At 39.1% G+C, this 14,636-nt stretch overlaps 1 protein-coding gene across 2 annotated transcripts in view; it reads left to right on the top strand.

Annotated features, from left to right (window-relative positions):
- NAA50 (N-alpha-acetyltransferase 50, NatE catalytic subunit) overlaps positions 1 to 11,453 on the top strand; it is a 28,167-nt gene extending 16,714 nt beyond the window's left edge. Inside the window, exons 2-5 of one of the 2 annotated variants that reach the window (XM_052639294.1) lie at positions 9,467 to 9,600; positions 10,016 to 10,135; positions 10,441 to 10,507; positions 11,213 to 11,453. In XM_052639294.1, the coding sequence (XP_052495254.1) occupies positions 9,467 to 9,600; positions 10,016 to 10,135; positions 10,441 to 10,507; positions 11,213 to 11,390 (499 nt within the window). In that variant the 3' untranslated portion in view covers positions 11,391 to 11,453. Of the gene's footprint in view, positions 1 to 9,463; positions 9,601 to 10,015; positions 10,136 to 10,440; positions 10,508 to 11,212 lie in introns of both variants that reach the window. The other variant, XM_052639293.1, reaches the window with a different exon arrangement.
- The last annotated feature ends 3,183 nt before the right edge of the window (positions 11,454 to 14,636 follow it).

Genomic DNA, 14,636 nt, shown 5'->3' with positions numbered 1-14,636 from the left:
AAGGTCTCTGCTTTTTAATATGTCGTCTAGGTTGGTCATAAGTTTTCTTCTAAGGAGTAAGCGTCTTTTAATTTCATGGCTGCAATCACCATCTGAAGTGATTTTGGAGCCCCCAAAATAAAATCTCTCACTGTTTGCATTGTTTCCCCTTCTATATGCTATGAAGTGATGGGCCCGGATGCCATGATCTTAGTTTTCTGAATGTTGAGTTTTAAGCCAACTTTCCACTCTCCTCTTTCACTTTGATCAAGAGGCTGTTTAGTTCTTCTATGCTTCTGCCATGAGGGTAGTATCATCTGCATATCTGAGGATATTGGTATTTCTCCCAGCAATCTTGATTCTAGCTTGTGCTTCATCCAACCCAGCGTTTCTCATGATGTACTCTGCATATAATTTCAATAAGCAGGGTGACAATATACAGCCTTGACATACTCCTTTCCTGATTTGGAACTAGTCTGTTCCATGTCCAGTTCTAACTATTGCTTCTTGACCTGCATACAGATTTCTCAGGAGGCAGATCAGGACGTCTGGTATGCCCATCTCTTTCAGAATTTTCCAGTTTGTGGTGATCCACACAGTCAAAAGGCTTTGGCATAGTCAACAAAGCAGAAGTAGATGTTTTTCTGGAACTCCCCTGCTTTTTCTGTGATCCAATGGATGTTGGCAATTTAATCTCTGGTTCCTCTGCCTATTCTAAATCCAGCTTGAACATCTGGAATTCACAGTTCACATACTGTTGAAGCTTGTCTTGGAGAATTTTGAGCATTACTTTGCTACCGTGTGAGATGAGTGCAATTGTGTGGTAGTTTAAACATTCTTTGGCATTGCCTTTTTTTGAGACTGGAATGAAAATTGACCTTTTTCAGTCCTGTGGCCACTGCTGAGTTTCCCAAATTTGCTGACATATTGAGTGCAGCACTTTCACAGCATCATCTTTCAGGATTTGAGATAGCTCAACTGGAATTCCATCACCTCCACTAGCTTTGTTCATAGTGATGCTTTCTAAGGCTCACTTGACTTTGCATTCCAGGATGTCTGGCTCTAGGTGAGTGATCACACCATCGTGGTTCTCTGGGTCATGAAGATTTTTTCTGTTCAAGTTCCTCCGTTTATTGCCGCCACCTCTTAATATCTTTGCTTCTGTTAGGTTCATACCATTTCTGTTGTTTATTGTTCCCATTTTGCATGAAACGTTCCCTTGGTGTTTCTAATTTTCTTGAAGAGATCTCTAGTCTTTCCCATTCTATTGTTTCCTATTCTGTTGTTTTCCTCTATTTCTTTGCATTGATCCCAGAGGAAGGCTTTCTCATCTTGCCTTGCTGTTCTTTGGAACTCTGCATTCAAATGGGTATATCTTTCCTTTTCTCCTTTGCCTTTCACTTCTCTTCTTTTCACAGCTATTTGTAAGGCCTCTTCAGACAACCATGTTGCCTTTTTGCATTTCTTTTTCTTGGGGATGGTCTTTATCCCTGCCTCCTGTACAGTGTCACAAAGCTCTGGCCATAGTCATCAGGCACTCTGTCTAACAGATCTAATCCCTTGAATCTATTTGTCACTTCCTCTGTATAATCCTAAGAGATTTGAGTTAGGTCATACCTGAATGGTCTAGTGGTTTTCCCCACTTTCTTCAATATAAGTCTGAATTTGGCAATAAGGAGTTCATGCTCTGAGCCACAGTCAGCTCCCGGTCTTGTTTTTGCTGACTGTATAGAGCTTCTCCATCTTTGACTGCAAAGAATATAATCAGTCTGATTTCAGTGTTGACCATCTGGTGATGTCCATGTGTAGAATCTTCTCTTGTGTTGTTGGAAGAGGGTGTTTGCTATGACCAGTGCGTTTTCTTGGCAAAACTCTGTTAGCCTTTGCCCTGCTTCATTCCGTACTCCAAGGCCAAGTTTGCCCATTACTCTGGGTATTTCTTGACTCCCTTATTTTTGCTTCCAGTCCTCTATAATGAAAAGGACATCTTTTTTGGATGTTAGTTCTAGAAGGTGTTAGGTCTTCACAGAACCATTCAACTTCAGCTTCTTCAGCGTTAATGGTTGGGTCATAGACATGGATTACTGTGATGTTGAATTGTTTGCCTTGGAAATGAAGAGAGATCATTCTGTCGTTTTTGAGATTGCATCCAATTACTGCTTTTGAGACTCTCTTGTTGACTATAATGGCTACTCCGCCCGTAGTAGTAGATATAGTGGTCATCTGAGTTAAATTCATTCACCCATTCCAGTCTATTTTAGTTCACTGATTCCTAAAATGTCTGTGTTCACTCTTGCCATCTCCTGTTTGACCACTTCCAATTTGCCTTGATTCATGGACCTAACATTTCTGATTTCTATGCAGTATTGCTCTTGATAGCATCAGATTTTACTTCCATCACCAGTCACATCCACAACTGGGTGTTGTTTTTGCTTTGGCTCTGTCTCTCCGTTCTTTCTGGAATTATTTCTCCACTGATCTCCAGTGGCATATTGGGCATCTACCGACCTGGGGAGTTCATCTTTCAGTGGCCTATCTTTTTGCCTTTTCATACTGTTCATGGGGTTCTCAGGGCAAGATTACTGAAGTGGTTTGCCATTCCCTTCTCCAGTGGACCACATTTTGTCAGAACTCTCCACCATGACACGTCTGTCTTGGGTGGCCCTACAGGGCATGGCTCATAGTTTCACTGAGTTAGACAGGACTGTGGTCCATGTGATCAGATTGATTAGTTTTCTGTGATTGATTGTGGTTTTCAGTCTGTCTGCCCCTTGATGGATAAAGAGGCTTATAGAAGCTTCCTGATGGGAGAGACTGACTGAGGGGGTGACTAAGGGGGTAACTGGTTCTTGTTCTGGTAGGCAGGGCCATTCCCAGTAAATCTTCAGTCCAATTTTCTGTTGTTGGGCAGGCCTTATTCCCTCCCTGTTGTTTGACCTGAGGCCAGACTATGATGGAGGTAATGTGGATAATGGTGACCTGCTGGCACTGCCACACTCAGTGCCCCTCATCCTGCAGCAGGCCACCGCTGACCCCTGCCTCTGCTGGAGACTCCCAGACACTCACAGGCAAGTCTGGGTCAGTCTCTTGTGGGGTCACTGCTCCTTTCTCCTGGGTCCTGGTGCACACAAGGTTCTGTTTGTGCCCTCCAAGAGTGTGTTTCCGCAGTCCTGTGTTAAGTTCTAGCGGCTCTATAGTGGGGTGAATGATGACCTCCTTCAAGAGGGCTTATGCCATACCCGGGTCTGCTGCACCCAGAGCCCCTGCCCCTGAGGCAGGCCCCTGCTGACCCATACCTGCACAGAAGACACTCAAACCCTCAGAGGCAGGTCTGGCTCAGTCTCTGTGGAGTCTCCTGGTGCACATATCCAAGGTTTTGTTTGAGCCCTCTGAGTGTCTCTGCCAGGTACGGGATTTGATTGTAAATGCGATTTCCCCCCTTCTACTCTTGCTGGGGCTTCTCCTTTTCCCTTGTACATGGGGTATATTTTGCAGTTCTTGCCCTCCCACAAAACAAACTCCTAGTCATCCTCCATTACGTTTCCCAGGATCGCTTCCATTCTAGTATTTCATATTTATATACATATGCACCTGATGGGAAAAACTGACTCATTAGAAAAGACCCTGATGCTGGGAAAGATTGAAGGCAGGGGGAGAAGGGGACGACAGAGGATAAGATGGTTGGATGATATCACCAACTCAGTGGACCCGAGTTTGAGCAAGCTCCGGGCGTTGGTGATGGACAGGGAGGCCTGGGGTGCTGTTGTGCGTGGAGTGGCAGAGTCAGATCCAAGTGAAGGAAACTGAACTGATGTGTTTGCTATTACCGTCACGCTGTTGTATATATACCTGTATTTTCTACTAGATGTAAACTCCTTTGCATTCCAGGTATTAGCACAATGATGCTAAAATATTCACTAAAATGGACCTGATTTATGCTTTAATTGGTAACTTACTATGTTCTTAAGAACTGTAGAAATTTTTAGATTCACAGATGGAATTCTTAAAAGCTCTATTAATTTTCTTCGATTTCAAATTTTTTTTTAAAGCTATTAATTTTTGGATCAAATTCTTTCAGACTTTTAAACCTGTTTGGTTGCTTATAGTCAAATGGTGTTCTAATTACTTGCCATTTCTACATAGCTCTGTCTGTTTATGCCGTTGATACTACACATTCTCAATTTATAAGTTGATACTACTCTGATATATTTCGAATATCCACATCTTGGAATAATTTGGAACTAGGTGATCAGGATTATAGAAGTGTTCCATTTCAATCAGAATATCATGTTCGAGAGGGTTAAATTGTATTTGAGGGTGAATTTTGCTGACAAAATTACATTTAATAGACATTTTGAGATTCTGTTTCTCCCATATGCTGACAGTCTGGTAATGATAAAAATTGATTATAAACAACAGAGCCCTACTGTATAGTGCATGTAACTATATCCTATCTGCTTGGATAAACATAATGGAAAAGAATATTTTAAAAAGAATGTATATATGTGAGTCATTTTATTGTACAGCAGATATTGGCACAACATGGTAAATCAACTATACTTCAATTTAAAAAATCAGACTTGATTAATTTCTTTCTTAAACATTTGTTAGTGTGTGTGCAGAGAAGAATATTGGAAGACTGTATATACCTAACTAATTTCTGTGGTGCTGGATTTAAATTAGGCAGGGGAAGATTAAGCTGTGTATTCGCTAATGATTCGGTTCAGTCTCTCAGTCATGTCTGACTCTTTGCGACCCTATGAACCACAGCACGCCACGCTTCCCTGTCCATCACCAACTCCTGGAGTCCACCCAAATCCATGTCCATTGAGTTGGTGATGCCATCCAGTCATCTCATCCTCTTGTCGTCCCCTTCTCCTCCTGCCCTCAATCTTTCCCAGCATCAGGGTCTTTTCCAATGAGTCAGCTCTTCTCATGAGGTGGCCAAAATATTGGTGGAGTTTCAGCTTCAGCGTCAGTCCTTCCAGTGAACACCCAGGACTGATCTCCTTTAGGATGGACTGGTTGGATCTCCTTGCAGTCCAAGGGACTCTCAAGAGTCTTCTCCAACACCACAGTTCAAAAGCATCAATTTTTCGGCGCTCAGCTTTCTTCACAGTCCAACTCTCACATCCATACATGACCACAGGAAAAACCATAGCCTTGACTAGACAGACCTTTGTTGGCAAAGTAATGTCTCTGCTTTTTAATATGCTGTCTAGGTTGGTCATAACTTCCCTTCCAAGGAGTAAGCGTCTTTTAATTTCATGGCTGCAGTCACCATCTGCAGTGATTTTGGAGCCCAGGAAAACAAAGTCAGCCACAGTTTCCACTGTTTCCATCTGTTTGCCATGAAGTAATGGGACCAGATGCCATGATCGTAGTTTTCTGATGTTGAGCTTTAAGCCAACTTTTTCACTCTCTTCTTTCAGTTTCATCAAGAGGCTCTTTATTTCTTTACTTTCTGCCATAAGCATGGTATCATCTGCATATCTGAGGTTATTGATATTTCTCCGGGCATTCTTGATTCCAGCTTGTGCTTCCTTCCAGCCCAGCGTTTCTCATGATGTACTCTGCATATAAGTTAAATTGTATTCTATATTATTATTTTTTTAAAGATTTATTTCTTTACTGCACTGGGTGTTTGTTGCTGCATAGGGGCTTTTTCTAGTTGCACTGAACCAGGGCTTATCTCTAGTTGCAGTGCACTGCCTTCTCTTGTTGGAGAGCCTGGGCTTCATGGTACATGGGCCCAGAGTTGTGGCACCAGGCTTAGTTGCGGCAGGGCATTGGAATCTTCTGGGACCAGGGATTGAATCTGTGCCCCCTGCATTGGCAGGTGGATTCTTCACCACTGGACCACTGAGGAAAGTTCTATGTTCAGTCATGACTGCCCACCCTGATGGAAACTTTTTTAGTAGTAACCTTTTGTTAGTTTCAGTCTATCACACTGCACCACAGCCACCTTTTTCTTCTGTATGAAATCACACAGTACCTGGTTATTATCTTTTAAAAAATTTATTTATAATCTTGAAGCATGGTTCAGTTCAGTCGCTCAGTCATGTCCAGCCCTTTGCTGCCCCACGAACTGCAGCACGCCAGGCTTCCCTGTCTGGAACTTGCTCAAACTCCTGTCCATTGAGTCAGTGATGCCATCCAACCATCTCATCCTCTGTTGTCCCCTTTTCGTGTCTTCAATCTTTCCCAGCATCAGGGTCTTTTCTAATGAGTCAGTTCTTCCCATCAGGTGGCCAAAGTATTGGAGCTTCAGCATCAGTCCTTCCAATGAATTTTCAGGACTGATTTCCTTTAGGATTGACTGGGTTGATCTTGCTGTCCAAGGGACTCTCAAGAGTCTTCTCCAACCCCACAGTTTAAAAGCATCAATTCTGGAGAAGGAAATGGCAACCTACTCCAGTATTTTTGCCTGGAGAATCCCCATGGACAGAGAAGCCTGGCAGGCTACAGTCCATGGGGTCGCAAAGACTCAGACACAACTGAGCGACTAAGCACACAGTTAATAAAAAATGAATGGTGGTTAGTAAAAAAAATAAAAGAATCAATTCTTCAGTGCTCAGTTCTCTTTGTAGTCCAGCTCTCACATCCATATGTGATTACTGGAAAAACCATAGCTTTGACTATATGGACCTTTGTTGGTAAAGTAATGTCCCTGCTTTTTAATACACTGTCTAATTTTATCATAGTTTTTCTTCCAAGGAGCAAGTGTCTTTTAAATTCATGGCTGCAGTCACTATCAGCATGGTAATTACCTAGAAATTATTCTTAAACTCTTAAAAACTCAGGTTCTTTTAAATTACTGTCTAGAAGCTTGACTTCATGGATTCTGTTTTCCTTTATTGTTGTCTACTATTAGAGTTCATAATGTAAATTTGCAGTCACTTAAAATACAGAGACTGGCTTTTAAGAGTCGTGGAGATATTGTTTTTTGGTGTTCTGCACTGCAGGCAGGATGTTAATTCCCCAGCCAGGGATCAGACCTGTGCCCCCTGCAATGAAACTGTGGGGTCTTAACTACCGGGCCACCAGGAAATTCCCCTGGATTGATTTTTAGTGTGTTCTAAATATAATCAATATAACCTGTCTTATATTTAAAGTAAATTACTGCACCCAGTTTGTAGTACAGTACTGAAGAGCAATATTTGGCTAAGTGAAATAAGCCAGATAAAGACAAATACTGGATAGTATCACTTGTATGTGGACTCTTTAAAAAAGAAAAGTGTCATGCTCATAGAAACAGTAGGGAAGTGGTTGCCAGGTTGGTGAAAGGGTACAGACTTTCAGCTATAAGGTGAATAATGTCAGAGAATCTAAAATATAATTGATAACACTATAGTGTAATTTAAGTTTGCTAACAGTGGAACTTAAATGTTCTCACCAAAATAAAAAGTTGATGGATGTGTTAATTAACTAAATGAAAGGAATCCTGCTTTAAAAAAGTAGACTGTGTTTTTTACTGGAATGTCTGCATCTTAAAATTTTGTGTGGTTGCTAAGAAATTCAGTGTGCTTACATTTTAAGACATGCCAGATATACAAGTGTGGTCAGTCATAGTGAACAATAAAAATCGGTACGAGAAAAATGAAATAATTGAGTTAGCAAGACTAATGTTCCAAATGAGCATAATGCTCTGTAATCAGGTTCTTTTTGTTATAATATTTCAGAGAACATTGTTATCAAAATTACCTACAATTCTCACCACAAACATTTTTCTATATGTTAACAAAAGTTGGGAAAAGATACACACATACATTTATTCCCCCCCAGAAAACAATATATCAATATTTTTCTGTGCTAGTAGTATAAATGTATCATGCTGTATTTAACCGGTCCTCTAATGGTAGACACTCAGATTTTTTTCTTTTCCTTTTTTTATGTCATTATAAAAGTGCAATGATTAACGTGTTTATTTAGTCATTTCTCCAACAGAGAGCTTTCAAAACCTCTGTGCATATGATGTAAATGATTAATTAAGGTACACTGTTTGCATTTTCCTGCTATTGACTAGTGTCATTGTGATCTGGAACTATCACCTAACAGTAGGACCTCCATCATTTTCTAGTTTGGTTGGTTTGGGATTGTTTTGTTTATTTTTGAATTCAATGTTTGATTTGACATTGTTTTCTGTAAATCTTTTTATCACCTACTATTAAAATTTTAGGTTTGTCTTGCCACTGTTGATCAACGTTTAGCTTGTGGTGGTGAGATTGACTTGAGCTTCTAAAAAATTTCATTTGTTGACAGGTTGGGCTTCTCTGGTAGTTCAGTTGGTAAAAAATACACCTGCACTGCAGGAGACCAGACCCCAGTTCAATTCCTGGCTCAGGAAGATCCACTGGAGAAAGGATAGGCTACCCACTCCAGTATTCTTGGGCTTCCCTTGTGGCTCAGCTGGTGAAGAATCTGCCTGCAATATGGGAGACCTGGGTTTGATCCCTGGGTTGGGAAGATCCCCTGGAGAATGGAATGGCTACCCAGTCCAGTATTCTGGCCTGGAAAATTCCATAGACTGTGTAGTCCATGGGGTCTCAAAGAGTTGGACAAGACTGAGTGACTTTGACTTTCACTATAGGCAAAACAACTTTATTACTGTGAGTCCCAAAACTTTTTAGGCTTTTCCCATGGAACGAGTTGTTTCAGTTAAGTATAGTTTCTTAGCAATGCTACTGTTTTTGATAAGTAGGGTTATTTTTGTGTTTGTGTGTTTTGTGTTTTTGATAAGTAGTTTTCAAGCTGGTGTTTGTTTTGGTTGGTTGGTTTTGTTTTCAAAATGTAGGTTCCCATGTTCCATTTCCAGAGATGGTGCTTCTGAAGGTGTGTGTGTATGGTGGGAGTTGGTGGAGACGGGGTGGGGGTGAGGCGCGTGGTGGGAGTGGGTGGTTCCTGTAACCTGCATTTGATTGCCACCCCATGTGTGGTTCCTGTGTCAAGTGAACAGAATGCACATGATTTTTGCGTGTTTTGAGTGCTTTCTTAGAATAGATTCCTGCAGTGGGGTTCCTTTGACGAAGGAAGTGTGCTTTTTAGGCTTCTCAGTGGTGCTAGGTTGTCTTCCAGAGATGCTGTGTCTGTTTACATCCCTGCCAGCTGAGTGTAAAAGTCTTGCTACCCCTTTGCCAATTAGGTGTCATCAATCTTTTTGATCAGTCATAGGTATCTTTAAATTTCTCTGAAAATGTTGGCCTTTATGTGGATTATTATTCCGGCCTTTTTAGTAATTGTTGTTTATTGCATTTGTCTCAAAACGTATGCACAATTGTATGAAAGCTAGGAGTTGGAATCTGGGTGGAAGGACAGGCAAAATCTACTTATAAATGGTGATGTTCATAGGAAGAGAAGGTGGTATGAAACGGTCGACTTGATCAGTCATGTTAGAAAGCCTTGGTACCCTTTTACTTTAATTTAATCTCCATCATAACAAACTAAGCTTATTATATTTTATTGAGTACATTTTGGTTTGTTCCAGTAGCCGGATCGAGCTGGGAGATGTGACACCCCACAATATTAAGCAGCTGAAGAGATTAAACCAGGTCATCTTTCCAGTCAGCTACAATGACAAGTTCTACAAGGATGTGTTGGAGGTTGGCGAACTAGCAAAACTTGGTAGGATATGCTTTTTCTTCTTGTTTTCATTTGTTTATTCATGTTCTTGACACCTTGGTTTTAATTAGAGCAAAGGAAAGAGATAACTAATTTAATCTCATTGTTTTACAAGTGAGGAAGTGGGGGCAGTCCAGGTTCTGAGACGAATCAAGATAAATACTTGAATTTTAGAAGGAAATGCTAAATATTTTCTTATTTAGGCTGTGTCTGTGTTTTCACATATTTAGCTTTACTCAAAAGGGGTCTTAAATTCTTAAGGTTTAGGATATTTTTGAGGGTGTGATACATAAGAGTAGCTAACAAAAATGTAATTAATTCTGATAGCAGCAATTTAACTGCTGTCTAAGGGAAGGGAAGATTCAGTAAAATATGTTACTGTGTCTGCTAAATCTTGTGTCTCTGTTTTCTACGGCAGCCTATTTCAATGATATCGCAGTGGGTGCAGTGTGCTGTAGGGTGGATCATTCACAGAATCAGAAGCGGCTTTACATCATGACACTAGGCTGTCTGGCGCCATACCGAAGGCTAGGAATTGGTAACAGTTACTTCTGGTTTTTGTTTTCTTCTTCACAGACGCTTACTAACATAGTTCCGTTGCAAGCCCTCTATCGATTTGTCACTAATACCTCTTCCTTTTTCTGTTTTCCTTCTTACTGGAAGGGTGTAAGATTGCTTTTCTGCTAGAAGTTTTAAACATTAGTAGCTAGTGTAGAGAGAACAAAATTTTGGAAAATCAGGCTGCCTGATGTTTACTTCAAATTCCTTTAGGACTCAAAAAGATGTTTAATTTAAAGATTGATTTTTATGAGATTACTTATTTGTTGTTTGTCTCATTAATAGGAACTAAAATGTTAAATCATGTCTTAAACATCTGTGAAAAGGATGGCACTTTTGACAACATCTATCTGTAAGTAAAGTCATACTTAATGATCATATCTAAAGAATTTAATAAATTGGCAATAGAAATCTTTACTAGACAAATTTAAATCTGGTCACTTACTGTCTTTTGGAAATACCATGAAGTATTAACCATAGTTATGAAGTTTGTTTTGCTTTAATAATAGATAAGGAACCTTCGATAAAACATTCTTACTTTGCTTTATTACTTCGGAGTGGGAGTTCCTAAGTCACATATGTGAAGCCAAGATTAAGTCTTCAGAATTTAAGAAATGATTAACATAAATACTACTTTTATCATGTCATTCTGAGTTTTGTTCAGGGCTTTCAGTGACACGCTCTTTAGTAGTAGAGTTTAATCATCAAAATCAGAGGGTACTTAGCTGATTTATACTTGAATCTTAAGAGTAAGGCGAAGATGGTGACTTTGGCCTCTTGTATTTTCACTGAAGCTTACTTGGTTTGCAGTAGTATTGTGCCAGTCTCTGCTCACAGCACGGTGACTCAGTTATGCACTTACATTCTTTTTCTTTTCAATATTCTTTTCCATTATGGTTTATCATAGGATATTGGATATAGCTTCTAATATGGAGTCTTCTATAATACAGATATTAAGATTATTCTCATTTTCAGCCAGTTTGAAGCTGTCTGTGGAGGATACATAAAAGCTGATGAAATCTTCATTTCTTTTTTCTGATACCCTTTTACATCTCAGGCATGTCCAGATCAGCAATGAGTCTGCAATTGACTTCTACAGAAAGTTTGGCTTTGAGATTATTGAGACAAAGAAGAACTACTATAAGAGGATAGAGCCAGCAGATGCTCATGTGCTGCAGAAAAACCTCAAAGTCCCTACTGGGCAGAACGCAGACGTGCAAAAGACAGACAACTGAACAAATTACAGATGAACTTTTCTTGCACTTGCTTGTCGCCAAATAAAAGAGAGGCCCATTGATTCCCCGCCCCTCCTTTCTTTTAAAACTTTCACCCTTCCTTGTTCTTTCTTTTCCTCCTTTCAAAACTTGCTTCCCTTTCCTCTAAAAGTTTTAAACTTTTAAGGACTTATTAATCATGTTTGGATTGTTTTAGTTTTCTTATTTTTGTGAGGTGGTTTGATTGTAGGAAGGAGAAGGTATAGATCAGTTTAGTTTCACAGTTAAGATATATAGGGTCCCAAAAATTTGAGTGTCAAATTTCCATTTTTTTTCAAATGTCCTGCTTTCACATTGAAGGGCAGAGCCTACAAAATATTGTATATTTCAAAGGACAAAAAGCAGCAGCAGCAATATCTTGTTCTCTAACTCTTAGACAAGTTTAGTGTGTTTGTGGTACTTTGGGTTTTTAAAGATTTTGTGGGATACTAATCCCTATACATTGCCTTCACTCCACCTTTTGTCCTTCTGAGTATTATCTCAGGAGTTGGGCCATTGTTATCCTTGTAAGAAATAGTAAGCTTTTTTTGTTCTGTTAAGCAGTTATTTCTTCCTTCCTTGCTGGTGGCTGAAGGTGGGTGGGACAGTTTGAATCGGTAGTATTAGACTTTGGTCTCAGTATGTGAGTTAAACTGCTTTTTGCTAATGAGTGGGCTGGTGGTTAGCAGGTTTGTTTTTCCTGCTGTTGATTGTTACTAGTGGCATTATCTTTTAGCATATGGGCTGGTGAGATTAATTTTTTTTTTAATATCCCAGCTAGAGATATGGCCTTTAACTGACCTAAAGAGGTTTGTTGTGATCCGCTTTTTTTCTCCTGTTGTTTTTCTTCAGTAAACCCACAGTAGTTGGTCAGACCTTAAATACGGAGTTGATGTCCTTGATAGGTCAGTGCCCTTAAATAAACCTGAAGTAGGTATTGTCTCCTGGACATACAAAAAAACACCTAAACGGAAGCTTAGATGGATTTGTGGCACAATAAATGCATTTAATGTCAGCTAACGCAGACTGTTAGAAGTGTGGCCACTGAGCATTTGATTTTAGAGGAAAGGATATCTAAACAGTATTTTTGAGAATAACATAGCTGTGCTATTGCTTATCTGTTGGAGAACATCCCAGATTTGCTTACATTCTGTGCCTGTAATACTGAGATTAAGGATTTGGGGAAGGGGGAATTATTAAACACATTGCTTCTGTTCTTGGGGAAAGTAGAAGTCTAGAAGTGTTAATAGCACGAATGTCACTGTGACCTCCTGTACCAACAGGACTGGTTTATGCCAGATCATTTTCTGGCATTTAGGGAGTGGCTTTGACTGGTCAGTAACTTTCTGTAAGATAGAAGACCTCTAAAATTTACAGGCTTTCCTCCATAATCCCATCTCCAATATTCAAAATTTTCTACATTGCCAATACCAGTGGCCTAAGAAATGTTTTCATTAGACTTAAAACAATGCACAGAGCTTGAATTTTCTGTCATTTGACTTTAAAAAGAAGCTTGGTTGATAACATTTGTCCTCTTGTGTAAATTCTGGCTTACAAGTTTCATCTCTTCAAATACATTGAATGACAAAATTATTTTACACAATGTTTATGCACATCTTATAATCTTAAGTTCTTATTTGAGAATGTGAAAATGCAAGGTACAATAGACTTCAACCGTCTTAGTTGAGTGCCAAGAATAATATAGGAAAGGAAGATAGTTGATGAGTGAGTTCATAGAGTTCTAATCTTAAGATAGTAAAAATGTAGAAAGACCTTGCTGATTTCTTGGGTATCAGTTTCTTAAGCAGTCCAAATCTAAGCTTAGAAGAAAAGTTTAGCATTGAGCACCTTTACCTTCATGGATAAGCTTCAGCTTGCTCTTGCCAAGAGAAGAATGCTTGAGTTACAGAAGGCAAGATTAGTTTGAAGAATTCAGTCTTTTTGTAAACTTCAGATGTCAAAATAGATTTTGATATATAAATGAGTTTTGTGAGATGACACTGCCTCTATTTCTATAACCATTTCACCTGGACTATCTAATCAGTCCTATGAATGTATCCCTAAATGTGGTTAATGAAAACCGAATAGCTGCCTCATGACAACTAAGTACATATTATTTATGGAGGAAAAAATATTAAATTTTGAATTGAGTGTATAGGCTCCCTATCATTTCAGTGTTTCTTTCTCCACACTAGTCGCTGACTTTAACCTAAATTGTGTTTGTAAAACGTGAATTGTCCTACATTAGACTTACATGAAATAATTCCATCCGTTTATGGAGGAGGAGGATGTAGAAGAGGTAGAAGCTAGGCACTCTTTCACGTGCCTAGAAGTCAGTAAAGACTGAAATAATGTCCCATGTTGAGTTGCTTAATTCTGAAATATGATAATTATCATTGAGGTAAAATAATTCTATTAACTAGAAGATCGCAAAATGTACCCATCGTATTTTTTAGGGAAGATAGTTCTTTTCTCTGGGGCAAATAGGTTAAATTATATCATATGGTAATTACATTTAGGTTCTAAAGAAAAGAATCTGCAGAGAAATCTATGCAATATATAATTTGTCCAGATTAGTTTTCATTTGGGGAAAGAAGTTCTGAAATATCCCCAAAGCAGTTTACTTGTCAATTCAGACTCCTCCAAAAATAGAACTAACTATTGGGAAACCGTGGAATGTGGGGTGGAAAAGAAAAGCTCCCTCAGTTTTTTGGAGGGAATAACTTTAAAAATACTTAAATAGCTACGTTTACTTGGTGCGGTTAAGATTTAAACTTGTTGATTTTAACATTGCTGTTACATCTGAAAATAAAACTTATGTGATGTTCTGGTAGAAATCTGTGATGTCTGGTAAATGTCAAAGAAATGTAAATGCATTGTGTTGAATTCTGAGATCAGCAGCTATATGTAGTCATTGCTTCCTGTTGCCCATACTGTTTTATGTACTTTCACGTTTCTTTAAGATCTAACTTTAATTAAAACAGGCCAAATGTAATCAAGGCCTCCTAATTCAGACCTTTTGAAACTTGATAGAAACACTGTTCAGTATCTACAGTTCAGTCCCAACGAGAGAAAAAAGTAAGATCGAAAGGGCTGTCTTAACTGCTGCCATATTTTGAATGCAATTGTTAAAAAACACTAGACACTTTAGGCTGTGATTTAATTAGCAGTGTTCATCGACTGGCGATAACTTATATTCAGATTTTTTTCTTTAAAAACGTGGCTTAA

The sequence above is a fragment of the Budorcas taxicolor genome, chromosome 1, assembly GCF_023091745.1.
Source record: "Budorcas taxicolor isolate Tak-1 chromosome 1, Takin1.1, whole genome shotgun sequence".
NCBI classification, from domain to species: domain Eukaryota; kingdom Metazoa; phylum Chordata; class Mammalia; order Artiodactyla; family Bovidae; genus Budorcas; species Budorcas taxicolor.
Note: the sequence above shows the minus strand (reverse complement) of the source record. Positions and strands in the feature narration are given on the sequence as shown.